The sequence below is a fragment of the Bos taurus genome, chromosome 2 (assembly GCF_002263795.3).
Source record: "Bos taurus isolate L1 Dominette 01449 registration number 42190680 breed Hereford chromosome 2, ARS-UCD2.0, whole genome shotgun sequence".
Classification (NCBI taxonomy): domain Eukaryota; kingdom Metazoa; phylum Chordata; class Mammalia; order Artiodactyla; family Bovidae; genus Bos; species Bos taurus.
The window spans coordinates 6,503,841-6,520,151 of record NC_037329.1 but is presented as its reverse complement, the minus strand read 5'-3'; the positions used below and the strand labels follow the sequence as shown (position 1 = coordinate 6,520,151).

General features: G+C 37.8%; 1 protein-coding gene across 3 annotated transcripts in view; it reads left to right on the top strand.

Annotated features, from left to right (window-relative positions):
* Positions 1-16,311, top strand: part of PMS1 (PMS1 homolog 1, mismatch repair system component) — a 111,928-nt gene that overhangs the window by 51,871 nt on the left and 43,746 nt on the right. For all 3 annotated transcript variants that reach the window (NM_001077981.2, XM_005202204.5, XM_059875035.1), the window contains 1 exon segment: positions 3,880-4,043. In NM_001077981.2, coding sequence (NP_001071449.1) covers positions 3,880-4,043 — 164 coding nt within the window.

Here is a 16,311-nt window from a genome sequence, read left to right as displayed (position 1 = left end):
GCCAGTCCCTGATTGCTTGCAAAGTTTCTACAGAATAATCCAGTGAGCCTTATGAGGGTTCACTTGCCGCCTTTAGAATTCTCCCTTTATCTTTGCTACTGCTAAGTCACTTCAGTCATGTCCGACTCTCTGCGACCCCATAAACAGCAGCCCACCAGGCTCCCCCATCCCTGTGATTCTCCAGGCAAGAACACTGCAGTGGGTCCCTTTATCTTTAACCTTTCCCATTTTAATTATGATATGTCTTGATGTACCTCTGTTTGGGTTCATTTTGTTTGGAACCGTCTATGCTTCCTGTCCTTGGATATCTCTTTTTCAGGTTTGGGAAAATTTCAGCCATAACTTCTTCAAATATATTTTCAACCCTTTTCTCTCTCCTCCTTCTTGGACCCTATAAGCAAATGTTAATATGTTTGTTGTTGTCCTAGAGGTCTCTTAAAAACTCTTCCCATTTTTTAAAATTTGTTTTTCTTTTTGTTGTTCTAATGGGGTGATTTCTATTATTTTGTCTTCCATACCACTTAAAAAGTGTTCTTCTGGATCACCAAGTCTACTGTTATTTCTTTCTGCTGTATTTTTCATTTCAGTTATTGTATTCAGTTCTGACTTTTTTCTTTTTTTAGTTCCTTGTTAAAGTTCTCACTGTGTTCATCTGTTCTTTTCCCAAGTCCAATTACCATTCTGATTAGTAATGCTTTGAATTCTTTATTTAGTAAATTATTTACCAGTGTCATTAGTAGTTTTTTGTTTTTTGTTTTTCATGGGTTTTGTCTTGTTCTTTCATCTGAAGCAAATTCTTCTGTCTTGTTATTTTGCTTACTTTTCTGTGTCTCTATGAAACTTGGTGAAACAGTTACCTATTGCAGTCTTGTAGGGGTGTCTGTTGGGTCATCCCTAGTTAGTACCAGGTGCCTTTGGTAGGAGAGCTGGGTTTTATATGAACACGATTACATCTTCCTCCACGGAGTGCTGGCAGCTTTCAGCTTATTTGGGTCTAGGAATACAGACAGATGGGCTGGAACAGAGTCAAGTGTGAGCTGGGGCTTCTCTGCCCAGTGACCAATACCACCCGATTGTGGATGAGATCAGGTTCCGTGTTGCCGGAATACAAGGCCTGAGGATCAGGTCTGAGCTGGCTCTGTTTTCTCTAAGTATGTGTGCTCCCCCTCCCAGCACTGGCACACTTGCCCTCGAGGGGGGCTGAAGCAAGAGGGGCACGTGTGGGCACTTGTCATGGATTGGGGTCCATGCCCTGTGGTTCTGGCACCATTTTAGAGTACCAGACTGCTATTGATCCACTGTCTCCAGGAGTGCCCACAGTGGTTGCCTTTCCCTGTTCAGATGCTGCTTCGGGCCTGAGCCAGCTCCACCCTCTACAACTACATTCTCCACAGCCAGGGCAGCCCTTGCCCTAATGTGGAGCTCTTTTGTGGAGCAGGAAGGGCCAAGGCAGATGCCCTGTGTGGACTGGGCATGCACCGTGGATGCGCTATTACCAGTCAGAGTTCCAGACTGTTCCCAGTCCACCTCCTTTGCAAGCACCAGCAACGATTGCCCCTGACCTGTTTGGATGCTGCCCCAGATTCAAGCCACGCCGGTCCCCTGCAACTGTGTACTTCCGTTGGCTAAGGCAGCCCTTGTTATAGTGTGGAGCTGTGCCAGAGTGGCTGCTCAACTCGTCCAAGGTGTGTGCTGAGGTGGTAGTGGGAAACAGGCCAGAGACCTGCTCCCTCTGTCCTATTTCAGGAGTAAGCAAGCATCTGCTCACTCTTCATGAGTGGAGTCTAGGTTTCTTAGAGCCTGTCAGTCCCACTGGTTTTGAAACCACCTGAAGGGACTCACCTTCCTGGTGTTGGACCCCAGGGATAGGGAGCCCAGTAACTGGTTCCAGCTGATCGTTCCCTGGGAAGGGCCTCTGGGCCCGTGTGCGCTTTCCTCTTCTGCACCCTCTCTCGGAAGGGGCGGGCAGTTGCACGGACTTGCGTCCCTTCCCCTGCATTCAGTGTCACGTGCGTCTTTCTTACACCTTTGGTTATGGAAGAGTCTGAATGCCAGTCTCCATTTTGTTTTCGGTGATAACTGCTCCACACATAGATGTATTTTTGATGTGTTAGTAGGGGGAAGTGAGCTCTGTATCCTACTCTGCCATCTTGACCCCACCCCTCAAGTTTTTGGTTAAATAAGTTCACAATTTAAAAAAAAAGCTTTTGTTTCATTATCCTAGTTTTGCATATTTCAGAAGATGAGATAAATTAAACCAGGCAATTAGATATTATTTCAGATAAGAATTTTTTTACTTGAAGTATAGTTGATTTATATTGTATTTGTTTCTGGTGTGATTCAGTTATACACATATATATTCTTTTTCATATCTTTTCCATTATAGGCTATTATAAATAAGATACTGAATATATAGTTCCTTGTGTTGTACAGTCGGACCTTGTTGTTTACCTGTATTATATATAGTAGTTTGTATCTGCTCACCCCAAATTCCTGATTTTCTCTTCGTCTTGCTATTTTCCTTTTGATTTGTTTTCTGTGTTCATGAGTCTATTTCTGTTTTGTTAATAAATTCATTTGTGTCATATTTTAAATTCTGCATATGAGTAATATCATACATTGTCTTTCTCTGATTTATTTCACTTAGTATGATAATCTCTAAGTCTATTCATGTTGTTGCAAGTGGCATTATTTTTTCTGGCTCAGTCCATTGTGTGTGTGTGTGTACTACATCTTCTTTTTTATTTTTTTTTAATTGTGCTGGTGTATAATTGCTTTACAATGTTTTGTTAATTTCTGCTGTATGACAAAGTGAGTCAGCTATATGTATACATATCCCCTCCATCTCGGACTTCCCTTATCATCCCACTTTCTATCTGTTCATGTGTCAGTGGACATTTAGGTAGCTTCCATGTCTTGACTTTTGTAAATAGTGCTGCTTTGAACATTGGGGTACATGTATCTTTTTGAAATAGAGTTTTCTCTGGATATATGCCCAGAAGCAGAGTAGCTAGATCATACGGTAGCTTTTGTTAAGAAACCCCCATACTGTTTTCCATAGTGGCTGTACCAATTCACATTCCCACCAACAGTGTAAGAGGATTCTCTTTTCTGTACACCCTCTCCAGAATTTATTATTTGTAGACTTTTTAATGATGGCCATTCTAACCAGTGAGAGGTGATACCTCATTGTAATTACGATATACATTTCTCTGATAATTAATGGTGTTGCACATCAGATAAGAATTTTTAATTGAATAATTAAGGTTATACATATGCTGTGTAGCCTTATATCATCTGTATGTTTTAAAGTGCAGAATAAGCATCATTCCCAGGTAGTTAGAATATCAGCAGATTTCTTAAGATACTACATTCTATCAGCAGTAAGCCCATGTTTTTCAGTAGTGGTAGAAATAAAGATTATTCCTATTTAGATCACACATGTTAAGTTGCTTCAGTCATATCTGACTCTTTGAAACCCTGTGGATTGTAGCCCGCCAGGCTTCTCTGTCCATGGAATTCTCCAGGCAAGAATTTTGGAGTGGGTAAGGCATGCCCTCCTCCCAGGGATCTTCCCAACCTAAGGATCAAACCCACAGCTTTTAAGTCTGCTGCATTGTCAGGCAGGTTCTTACCACTAGCGCCACGTGAGAAGCCCACATAAAAGAGATCATACTTAATGGGTCAGACCTGTTAGAAAGAGGAGAGCCTAGCAAGAGATCAGAATAGCTCGCACAGTTGAGCCTTCTTTGGGTTCCCACAGTTTGAAGAGAAATGGCCTTCAGTAATAAAAGGAGTTAATTACTGATTGTATGTGGATTTGAAGATCTGTGAGGTTCCTTTTACATCTAAATATGCTTTCTTCTTATCTGCCAACAGGTACAACTGTAACTGCTTTACGATTATTTAAGAATCTACCTGTAAGAAAGCAATTTTACTCAACTGCTAAAAAATGTAAAGATGAAATTAAAAAGATTCAAGATCTCCTTATAAGCTATGGTATACTTAAACCTGATGTAAGGATTGTTTTTATACATAACAAGGTAAGCATTATTGTACTTTCTACAGAATTTTTTGATACGTGACGTAGTAACGGGACAGTGCATTTTGTCTAAATCAGATGTGTAAGAGTCTTTCAAAATTTGTCCACATTTGTTTAGTTTTTTTCTTTATTGTATAAAGAGCATCTTTGTTACCTCACATCTATATGAAATCTGATTGAACCTTTTATTTCTTAATTTCTAAGATAAGTTATTCTACCAAGAGACTTTTTCATCCAAGGAATGTTTGAGTGCTTCCTAAATATGAAGATGACTGAGACTTGTTATTTTCCTTTAAGAAGTTCACTGTTTAAAAACAAACAAATGAAAAAAAAAAGTTCACTATTTAGTGATATTTTCTTCCTTTTATTTTAAATGGTTTCTTCTCTGGAAGAGTTTTGTGTTTGCTTTTTAAAGGAAACTCTTCTCATTTCTTTCCATTTTTCAAAGCAGGGCTGATGAGGAATTCCTCTTGTTGCTTGATAAATCTTAGGGGAAAGGAAGGTTTACATATCTTCTGAATGTTCTGTTTCATAAAATTCTACATGTGCACCTCAAAATATTTACTGTAAGGAGAGTAGAAGTTTGTAAACCTGGTGGGGAGTAGAGAGGTAACATTTATTGAGGGTGTGCACAGGGCCAGTGCCTGTGCTAGTTTCATGAAACTCCTGTACTCCACAGCAGCAGCCGAGTGAAGAGACATTGTATCAACTTGCAGTGGTCCTCTACACTGGACTTAGAGAGGTTTGCTCAGTATTGCACAGCTGGTAAATGCTGAGATTGGTTTTGAAACTTTACATGCCTATTGAGTATAGATTCTTCACACTCTACTGTTTTGTCTTCGTATTTTAATACTATATTACATTGTGTAGTTCTTTTCTAGGTTTCAGAGCACTTAGAATAACCTTGTAGGGTAGACAGCCTTGCCTCTATTTGTATAGGGAAGCTCAGAATGATCTAAGGAATTGTTCTTGTTAATAAATTTCCTTCTTAAACATCAACTAGCAGTTTTCCTGATTTTATCTCTATTCGTGGCTGTGGTGGGTCTTTGTTGTTGCATGGGCTTTTCTGCAGTGACAGCGAGCAAGGGCTGCTTGCCAGTTACGGTGCACGGGCTTCTCGTTTCAGTGGCTTATTTTGTGGCAGAGCATGGGCTCTGGGGCATGTGGGCTTCCGTAGTTGTGGCATGTGAGCTCAGTAGTGTTGGCTCCCGAGCTCTAGAGTGCAGGCTCAATGGTTTTGGCACATGGGCTCAGTTGATCTGTGGCATGTGGAATCTTCCTGGATCAGGTATCGAACCTGTGTCTGCTGCATTGGCAGGCAGATGAGGGAAGCCCCGTTTTCTATTTTACGGTAAGTAATTCTACTGAGATCCAAGCACTTTTTCATCCAGTTTTCTTTCTACTCCATGTCTTTATGCTTGTTATTAAGAAGATTCCATATGTTTTTTTTTTTTATCTCCATTTTTCTTTTCTTTTTTTAAAATTTTATTATTATTTTACTTTACAATATTGTATTGGTTTTGCCGTACATCAACATGCATCTGCCATGGGTGTACACGTATTCCCCATCCTGAACCCCCCTCCCAGCTCCCTCCCCATACCATCCCTGTGGGTCATCCCAGTGCACCAGCCCCAAGCTTCCTGTATCCATATGTTTTTTAATTTAATTATTTTTGGCTGCTCCAGGTCTTCATTGCTGTGAGCAGGCTTTCTCTAGTTGCAGTCCCTGGGCTTCTCGTTGCAGTGACTTCTCCTGTTGCGGCATGTGGGGTCTAGAGTGCATAAGCTTAGTGGTCATGGCGTGTGGGCTCAGTAGTTGTGCTGGGTGTGCCTAGTTGCCCCGCAGCATGTGGAGTCTTTCCAGACCAGGGAGCAAACCCACGTCCCCTGCCTTGGCAGGCAGCTTCTTAACCGCTGGACCACCAGGGAAGTCCAAGAAGATTCTCATATTAAACCAAATTACAGTGGAATATTTATGATCAGAATTTTTAGTCATCTTAAAAAAATAAAAAAGAAAGAAAAACATTAAGAATAGTCAGCCACCTGTTACTGCTGGCATAGAGCTCAACCAAATGATACCTTGAAATCTCTTCCAGCTCGATCATGCTAGAATTCCTCAGGATGTTGATGGATGGAGGCTCATCCTGCTAATATAAATAACCCTATGACCTCTTGATCCAAAGAACATTTCGTTATTAAAAGTTGAATGTACCCAAGTTAAGAAAATATCAAAGGCAAAAGAAAGAATGATCAGTAGAGGAAAACAGATGGCGAAAGGTAAAACATGAAGACAGGAGCTACGTTTTTATAGCAGAATAGTGACTACAACCAAAGAGAAAAGTTTTGAGGAAGAGAAAACAGAAGAATAAAATAAGATTATTGTCTAATGTAATGGAGATGAGTATTTGAAGTCAAATATATATCTTCTAAACTTAGGATAAGTTTATTATTTTCCCAACCTGTGTAAGATCATCAGTGTAGGTATTTTCTTTTGAAAATGGAAAGTAGTATTTTTCAATACAATGTATTTTATAACTTTTCAAGTACACCATATCTGAGCTTATATTGAGCAAACACAGGTCTCTCAGTGGCCTTCAATAATTTCAGATGCAGTGCAAATCTTGGAGAGTATTGCACTATTAAAGTAATGTAATACTATCAAAAGTCTTACAATAAAATTATAAATCAGTTTGTGGACAGGAAGAGCCACATGAAAAGCTTAAAGGAAGGTAAAAACCTTCAAGTGGAAAATAGCACATGAAATAGTTGTATAATCATTGTGGACACAGTATGTTTAGTCTTTGTTTAATCAAAAGTTTCATCGGGCATCTTTTTTTTTAATGCACATGCTGAGGTAACTGGCTCTGCCTTCCTCTTGGGGAATTTGACATTTCTGAAGGTGCAAGTACTGTAAGTAAAATGTCACTGTCTTGGCATCAGTTTTTAGCGTTGAGTATTTAAATAGAGCTAGATTATGGGATCTGAAGATAGTGCTGTATTTAAAAGTTTCTTATGACTTTAAAGTAAATTGTGCCTACTAATATAGCCCAAATAAAGTCTTGTAGTAAAATTAAGTATTACCTACACAAGTAAATCATGGACTCAGTTATATTTCTAAGCTTTTTTAAGTATAAATTATTTCACTCTTTTATTTCTTAGTATGCTGTTGTACCTCAAATGTTAAATATATTGTTTAAGTTCCAAAAATAGCATCAACACATTATCATAAATCTCTCTGAACATTGAGTTCTGCTCTACTCTTACAAATAATGCTTATGTTTATCATACTTTATGTGCTTTTCTGAGAAATTTTTTTTTGCCTTAGCTTAAAATTTAAACATGGCAATATTGGTTTCTCTTCATTTGAAAAATTTTTTTCTGCATTACAAACAAACAATCATATTGCACATACTATGAGAAGTACTATTGCTATTTTGACATCTTGGATTAGTGTTCCTTCTTTTTATGAAGGTTTATAACCTGCCAAGACATTCTTTGAATACTGATAATGTTAATGTTCTTGCCAGTATGGTTATGTTAGAAAGAGGTATTTTTCTTCTTTCATCACCATGTTCCTTGAAAGCATATTGAATAATGAGACAGCCAAAGGGAAATAATTTACAAGTGGATTCAGTGACTTTATTTAAAGTAGATTTTATTTGGAGAAATGCTAGAGCCATTCCTTAGATAAGCACTACAGTCTTCAGCCTTAGTTTTGTAACTGAATCCCTGTGAGGTCCTGTTATATGTTTTTTTTTTTTTCATTTATAAAATAGTTATTTCACAGAATTAGGAGTTTTTCTCAATTTGGTAAGATCTGAAACCCACTTAATATTAGCTGTTTCATATGTTCATGAGTAATTTTACAGAGCACTAGTTCAAACATAATGATAAATATGTGATTTCAAATAATGGATACTTTAATACTTCATACTTGTTGATTTTGGGGAATATTTTCCTTTGCCTAAAGTATCATTTGTGTTTTTAAAAATTATTTTGAATTTAATTCTATCTTGATAATTAGAGGCCCACTGGTATTACAAAAGCTGAATTGGATATTATGGATATAAGGTCTTTCTGTTACAAGAGGGAAGTTAATTAATGACTTTTTATCTATCTCTCCTTTATATGACATGACTGTTAAGGCTTATTGAGATTAGTTTATTTATTTTTGAAGTCTGGAAGAATGATGACTAAGAATGAGAAAGAAGGGACACATTTATTGGGTAATAAACTGAAGATAAATAAATGGTAGTTTACAATCTGTATCCTGTACATTTGTGGTATTCCCTTTGTTCATTTTATTCTACTTTGCATCTTTTAGCCTTTTACTCATATTTTGTGAATGTCCCAGTTTTGTTTCACCTGTGCTGTGCGGAATCAAGGAAAAGTCTTTTGCCCGTAACTGGACCAGTGTTAAAGGCCACCTCCCTCTCCCATCCCCTCCAGTGTTGCGGAGGCAGTGTAATCAAAGAGAAATTTCAGTTCAGGATTATGGTTTGAATGCTCCTTTCTTCTGAAGAATATATCCCTCCAGTTCCAACCTTGAAAGTTTGGGTGGAATTGTTTTTATTTCTTTTTTCATTAGTGAAAGTGAATGTGCCTTCAGATATGTTTTAAGGTTAACTTGGGGCTAATTATCAATTATGATTGGTTGTTTGTCTTTTGGTTTGTTTTTACTTGCAAATTAAGGATAAAATTTTTAATGGTTCTCATGTTTTCTTCTTTGTTATATTAAATTCTTTTACTTTTCACCTGACTTCTGAGAAATACTATATAGAAAAGATAAGAGACATATATAAGTCAAATTTTAGTTTAGTTGATTTCTAATTTTGATGTTTGCTGACACTATTTTTAAGAAATCTTTAAAGCCTTCTGCTGTCTCTCAGCAAGACTTATTCTGTAACTTTTTCCATAGCATTTTCTCTATCCCTATTATATGATTTTTGCTTTATTGGAAATGATTTGTGTTCTCTCTCCCTGTCCCAACAGCCTTTTGTGGAAGGGAGGGCTGCATTTTACTTATATCTGTTTTCCTTTTAATTCTCACTTAGTATTACAATATACTGAGTATGGATCATAAAAAAGAATGAAATGATGCCATAAAGGTTATCATACTAAGTGAAGTAAGCCAGAAAAAGACAAATACCATATGATGCAGCTTATATGTGGCATATAGAATATGACATAGATGAAGTTCTCTGTGAAACAGAAACAGACCCACAGATAGAGAAAACAAATTTGTGGTTGCCAAGTGGGAGTGGGGTGTGGGGGAGGGACAGATTGGCAGTTTGGTAATCATGTTTGTTTTCTATTTTCTGTGGGATCTATTTCTGTTTTGTATATAAGTTCATTTTTTTTTTTTTTTTAGATTTCACATATAAGCAATTTCACATAATATTTGTCTTTCTCTGACTCACTTAACTTCACTTAGTATGATAATCTCTAAGTCCATCCATGTTTCTGCAAATGCCTTATTTCATTCCTTTACATGGCTGAGTAATATTCCAACTTTATGTCTTAGTGTGTATATATATACACACACACACAAATGGGACCTAACAAAGCTTTTGCACCACAAGGGAAACCATAAACAAAACAAAAAGACAACCTACAGAATGGGAGAAAATATTTACAAATGATGTGACTAATAAGGCATTAATCTCCAAAATGTACAGAGAACTCATACACTCATTATCAAACAAAAAAGACAAACTACCCAATCAAAAAATGGGCAAAAGATCTAAGACATTTCTCCAAAGAAGACATACAGAGATGACCAAAAGGCACATGAGAAAATGCTTAACGTTGCCAATTATTAGAGAAATGCAAATCAAAATGACTAGTACCGCTTTAAATTCATGATCACTAATCTTAGTACTGCCTGGTAGTCATACTGTTTCTGTGGTCTGTTTTCTCTCCTGGTCTCCTATATCCACAGTGCTTTAAGCCAATTTTACTGTATAAGCAAATCACCTGGGCATCTTGTTAACAGGTTCTGATTTAGTAGCTCAGCGAGGACTTGAGATTCTACATTTCCAACCAGTCCCCAGGTGGTACAGTTGCTGCTGGTCCATAATCCATATGTTGAGTTGCAAAATCCCAAAAAGCTATTTCATCTCTCTTCTCAGACAATCAAGTCTTTCTTCCCTGTCTTCACTCTTACTTGATCTTACATCCTATTTTACTGAGAAAATTGAGAGAACTTTTATAAACTATCCACCTGTCTGCAATTGTGCCCATAACATTCAGCCTTCTCTTCTATTATTATAGATGCATGCCTCATGTTTTTAGGCAAGGCCAATTGCTTCACTTGGGCAAAGTTTCTTAAAATAAGTGTCTGTATTCACTGTCTCCAATTAGCTTTCTTCCCATTCTCTCGAACCCACTCTAGTCAGACTTTCTCTTTCTACCACTCCACCAAAACTACTTTTACCAAGGTCACCATTGACTTTCAGATTTCTGAATCCAGTGGTCATTTCTCAGATTTTATCTTACTTAACGTTTACCACAGTTGATCTCATCCTTGAAACACTTTTCCACTTGGCTTCTAGGTCAACACACATCCTTGGTTTTTTCCCTCATCTTTCTACCATTTGTTATCAGTCTTCTAGTTCCCCTTCATATCCTGACTTGTAAACATTTAGTGTCCTGTGGCTCAATTGTGGAGTTTATGTATATAATTCATTCTCACATATATATATATATAGTTACTCACACACATGTATGTGTTCATTTTCTTGATGAGTGCATCTCATGTTTCTGGGTGTCATTTATACAGTGATGACTCCTCAGTTTTTATCTCCATTCTGTAACTTTCCTGAACTCCAAACTCATAGATCTAACTACCTCCCCAAATTTCTCTTTGTTTAGTAATAAGCTCCTCACATTTAACATGACAAACAGTAAAGCTCCCTCCCTTGTCTCTCAGAATTGCTCTTTACATATCCTTCCCCATCAGTATATGAGAACTCTGTTTTTTCTCTTGGCAAACCAAAACGCTTAGGGTTATCCTTAACTACTGATTCTCCCACACTTTAATCTGATAAAAGAGTAAATTCTGTTGGTCTGCATTCAAAATATATCTAAAATCTAACACTTTTCACCATGTGTGTGATCCAAGCCACCATGATTGCCCACCTGGATTTTTGTAGTAATTTTCTAATTCTCCCCACTTCCTACCTTGCTGTCTTTATTCTGAGCCTAACAGCTAAAGTGATTCTGTAAAAGAAACCCTGTGGACTGTAGCATGCCAGATTCCTCTTTCCATAGGGTTTCCCAGGTAATCATACTGGAATAGGTTGCCATTTCCTTCTTCAGGGGTTTTCCTGATCCAGGGATCGAACCTGTGTGTCGTGCATCGTGGGCAGATTCTTTACTACTGAGGCATCTGGAAGATTAGTAAACCTTTTTTGTAAAGAACCGCAGTATAAATATTTGGGGTTTTCTAACTCATACAGTTTGCCTCACAACTGTTCAGCTCTGCTGTTGTAGCATGAAAGTAGAGGTATTAAAACTTTACTTTAAAAAGCAGGTGGTAGGTTGGATTCAGTCCATAGGCTATAGTTTGCTGATCCGATATAGGTAATCTGACCCACTACTATGTCTGATCTCATTCATTTATTTTCTTGGCTCCAGCTAACTGGCCTCCTTGTTTTTTCCTCGAACCTGCCAGTCATACTTCCAACTCAGGACCTTTTTATTTGTCGTTCATTTGCCTCAGACATTCTTCTGTATGTCTGGCTCAATCCTTATCTCTCAGTTCTTTACTTAAAACTTCCTCAGTGACGTTTTCTTTAGTCACCCTAAAACTATAACTGTTTCCCCACACACACACACGTTTTCCTGCTTTATTTTTCTTACTAAAACTTCTAACTAACATGCTGTATATTGTACCTACCTTAATTTATTGTCTTTCTTTCCTCCTCTAGATACAACTTCCATGAGGGGAGAGACTTCTGACTCTTTTCACTGATGTGTCCCTAGTGCTGACAGTAGTACTTCATGTAGGTACTCAAAAAATATATGTTAAATTAATGAGTGTGATCACGGGTTGAGAGCACGCAGGACAGAATTCCATCCCATTGGTGGCACCAGCCCATACTGGATTGTTAACATAGATATTAAAGCACCAAAGATACAGGGGTAGATGGTATCAATAGAATTAAAAATAACAACTGGAACAGAGAAGTGCAAAATATCAAGCATCAACTTTTATACTCAGACCTTTCCCTTTCTTTCTGGAGGCCTGCTTGAAAGTCACAGAAGAGGGAGGGCTGACTTAAGCCACTTGGCAGGTGGGTGTTAATTGATTCAGTGGAGTAGGAACAACCTATCAAAGTGGTCTCACCTAGGATTCCACAAATGGGTGGGTCATGGGCTGATTTTACTACAGTATACTTTGCTAATAGGGATAAATGGATCAAAATCATTCTAGGTATAGGAATAGAATGAATATAAAAGATGGAGGTAGGAAAGTATTTAGAGGCAGTGAATAAGTCAAGTTATGTGAGTAGGTAGTTATATAAAGGAATACAGGAAGATAAATCCTGAAAGACCGTTGGAGTCTAGATTATAAAGGGTCTTTAATGCTAGGCTGTTTTTTTGTTTTGTTTTTAGTAGAAAATTGGGAGTAGGGAAGTGACTTGATCAAGGTGTTAACCTGTGGCGGTTAGTTTGGTAGTAACGTGCTGGGAGGAATTATAGGAAGCTATAAGCAGAGACCTTAGTTAGGAAACTATAACAAAAATCCAGACACTACGTGGCTGAATTAGGATAAACAGATTGGGCATGGAAAACAAAGAGGGTGATCACTATTGTAAGGAAAAATCCATGAGACTGCACGTAGATAATGAAGATACAAGGATGAGGATACCTGATTTATTTAACTTTATATGCTTAGGAAAATGGTAATATTACATCCCTGTTTTATTCCTGAATGGGTGCGTCTGTCTTTCTTTTCCAATATGTAGCACCTTCATGAATTCCCTGGTGGCTCAGAAGGTTAAAAAAAAAAAAAAAATCTGCCTGCAATGCGAGAGACCTGGATGTGATCCCTGGGTTAGGAAGATACCCTAGAGAAGGGAATAGCTACCCACTCCAGTATTCTTAGCTGGAGAATTCCATAGACAGAGGAGCCTGGTGGGCTACAGTTCATGTGGTTGCAAAGAGTTGGACATGACTGAGTGACAATGCACTCATGAATTACTCTGGCATAATTTTGATTTCTCTCCAGAAAGAACCTAATAGAATCAAGCAAAACTTTGGAAGTGAAGTTATTTGTTACCTCATCAACAAAGTTTTTGTTGACTAGTCTGTTAAGAAAGAAAAGCTGATCAACTCCATACTGGATATTATTTGTTAGCTTTAAAACTTGTTGCTTGTTTTTTAAATAAGAGGACTGCCGGGGACCAGCCCCGGCTGATCCAGGGAATTCGAAGCGGGGACGGCGTCGGCGAAGATCAGGAAACAATTGCTTAATTAAACGTTAATTAAGGATATAAAGAGTAATAGAATGAGGATAGCTCAGTAGGAAAATTCAGTGGAGAAAAGAGGCTGAAATAAGGATAGCTCAGTGAGGAAATTCAGTGTAGAAAAGAGGCTGAATAATTCAGCCAGAAGGTAAGAGAAAGAACGACATGGTGAGACCAAGTTTCGGTGAACAAGGCCCGCACTTTATTTTCCAAAGTAGTTTTTATACCTTAAGTTATGCATAGAGGATAATGAGGGAAGGGGTAGAGTCTTGCAGCAAGCCAGGCTTTCTTCCTGCAAACTTATCATATGCAAGAGCTTAGGTGATTTGCATCATCTTCTGGCCCGGAGGCCTGTTAACACTTTAAGACCTTCTCTTCAGAAAACTTATTTTTCTCTAAAGGTGATTGGTCAGGAGCCACCCTCCAAAAGCATTAGATAAAGTTGCATTCCTACAGAGCAAAGGTGTGGTGGGCTATAACAAGAAAAAGAATTAACTCAAGGGTCCCAGGTTACAAACATTAAAGCTACTACTTACACCAATTATATTAATCAATACACTGCCAGGGACACAGCAGGTAAGGGATATGGAAACTTAGCAGCAAACATTGGCCCAACAAGTGAAAATCCCTTCACCAATACAATTTCTAATCAATCTTTTAACTACTCAAAAGAATCTGTGTTTAGACAGTTTAGAACATCTCCTGCCTCTCACAGTTGGGAGGCTCTGAACAATCACATGTGGCCGGAAAAACCTATTCAGGCAGGCTAGAGGATTTCCAAAGGAGTTTGTAGGTTGAAACACTGTCACACCCAGGAATTATTAACTGGAGCTGTAAGCTAACTCTTTTTTCAGAGAGGTAGTGGGGGACAGCCCCCCGTAAAGTCAGAGGTGTAGGTGAAAGCACAAAGCAGAAAGTAGGCAGACTCTGGTTTTGGGGGTAGATTGCTCGAGAATTTCCAGGGAGACTCCTGAGGCTTGATCCCCGCCTTTGCGTATGCCAAGCCTCCTTCCTCATGACCTTTGCCAGGGGCGGAGCTCGCTCCCCGCAGAGGACAGAATTAGAAAAATAAAGAACCATAAGGTAATTGTTGGGATATTTGCCTGAACAGGATGTATGGGAAAAGAAATACCATCAACTAAGCATCAGGGAACCAGCTGATTATAGGAGTGTTGGCAGCTCAGAATCTGTGGATTTGGTCTTCTTTTTTCTTTTTTTCAGTATTATTGTATTAAGAACTCTTAACGTAAGATCTACACACTTAATAAATTTTTAAGTGTATAATATAGTATTGTTGAGTAGAGGTATGATGTACAGCAGGTCTCTGGAACTTACGAACCCTAACTGAAAGTTTATGCCTATTTGTTAGTAATTTCCAATTTTTTCCTACCCCTAGTCCTTGTTAATCACCATTCGACTCTTTGATGCTATGAATTTGTCCATTTTAGATGCCTAATATATATGGAATCATGCAGTATTTGTCTTTGTGTGACTAGTTTATTTCACTTGGCATAATGTTCCTCATGATTCATCCGTGTTGTCACATGTTGTAGAATTTCCTTCTTTTTTGAGGCCTAATAATATTTCATTGTATGTATATAATACATTTTCTTTATCCATTCATCCATCAGTGAACACTTAGGGTGTTTCCACATCTTGGTCATTGTAAATAGTGCTGTAATGAACATGGGAATGCTAATATCTCTTTGAAATTTGCCTTTTGGAAAATACCCAGATATTGGATATCTAGGTCATATGATATTTCTATTTTTAATATTTGAAAGTATCTCCATTCTGTTTTCTGTATCAGCTGCACCATTTTGCATCTCCACAAACTATAAAGAGTTCTAGTTTCTCCACCAATATTCTTACCAATACTTGTTGTCTTTTCCTTTTTTTTTTTTTTTTTGGTAATAGCTATCCTGACAGGTGTGAGGTGATACCTCTTTGTGCTTTTGATTTGCATTTCACTCATGGTCAGTGATATTGAGCATTTTTCATATACCTGTTTGACCATTTGTATTTCTTCTTTGGAGAAATGTCTGTTTAAATCCTTAGCCTGTTTTTTTCTTGGGTTATTAGATTCTTTTGCTTTTGCATTGTAGGAGTACCTTGTATATTTTGGATGTCAATCATCAGGTGTATAGTTTGTAAATGTTTTCTCCCATTTCATGGCTTGCCTATTCACTTTGTTGATTGCTTCCTCTGTTGTGCAGGAGCGTCTTTATTTTATATAGTCCCACTTGACTATTTTTGCTTTTTGTTGCTTGTACTTTTGGTGTAATATCCAGGAAATAATTGTCAGGACCAGTGTCATAAAGCATTTCTTGTGTGTTCTTTTCTAGTTTTACAGTTTCAGGTGTTTAGTTATGTCTTTAATCTGTTTTAAGTTGATTTTTATGTGTGGAGTGATATAAGGGTCCAGCTTTTGCATGAGGATATCCAGTTTTCTCAACACTGTTTATTGAAGAAGCTATCCTTTCCTCACTGTATTTTTGCCCCTTATCAGACATCAGTTGACCTTATATGCATGGATGTTTTACTGGGCTCTCTATTTTTTCTGTTGGTATTTATGTCTGTCTGTATGCTGCCATACTGTTTTGATTATTATAGCTTTTTAATCTATTTCAGCCTCAGGACCTGTGATGCCTCTTAGCTTTGTTCTTGTTTCTCAGGAATCATTTAACTATTCATGCTCTTTTATAGTTCCATATGAGTTTTAGAATTGTATTTTTCTACTTCTGTAAAAAAATACCACTGGGTTTAAAAAAAAAAGAGAGATTGCATTAAATCTGT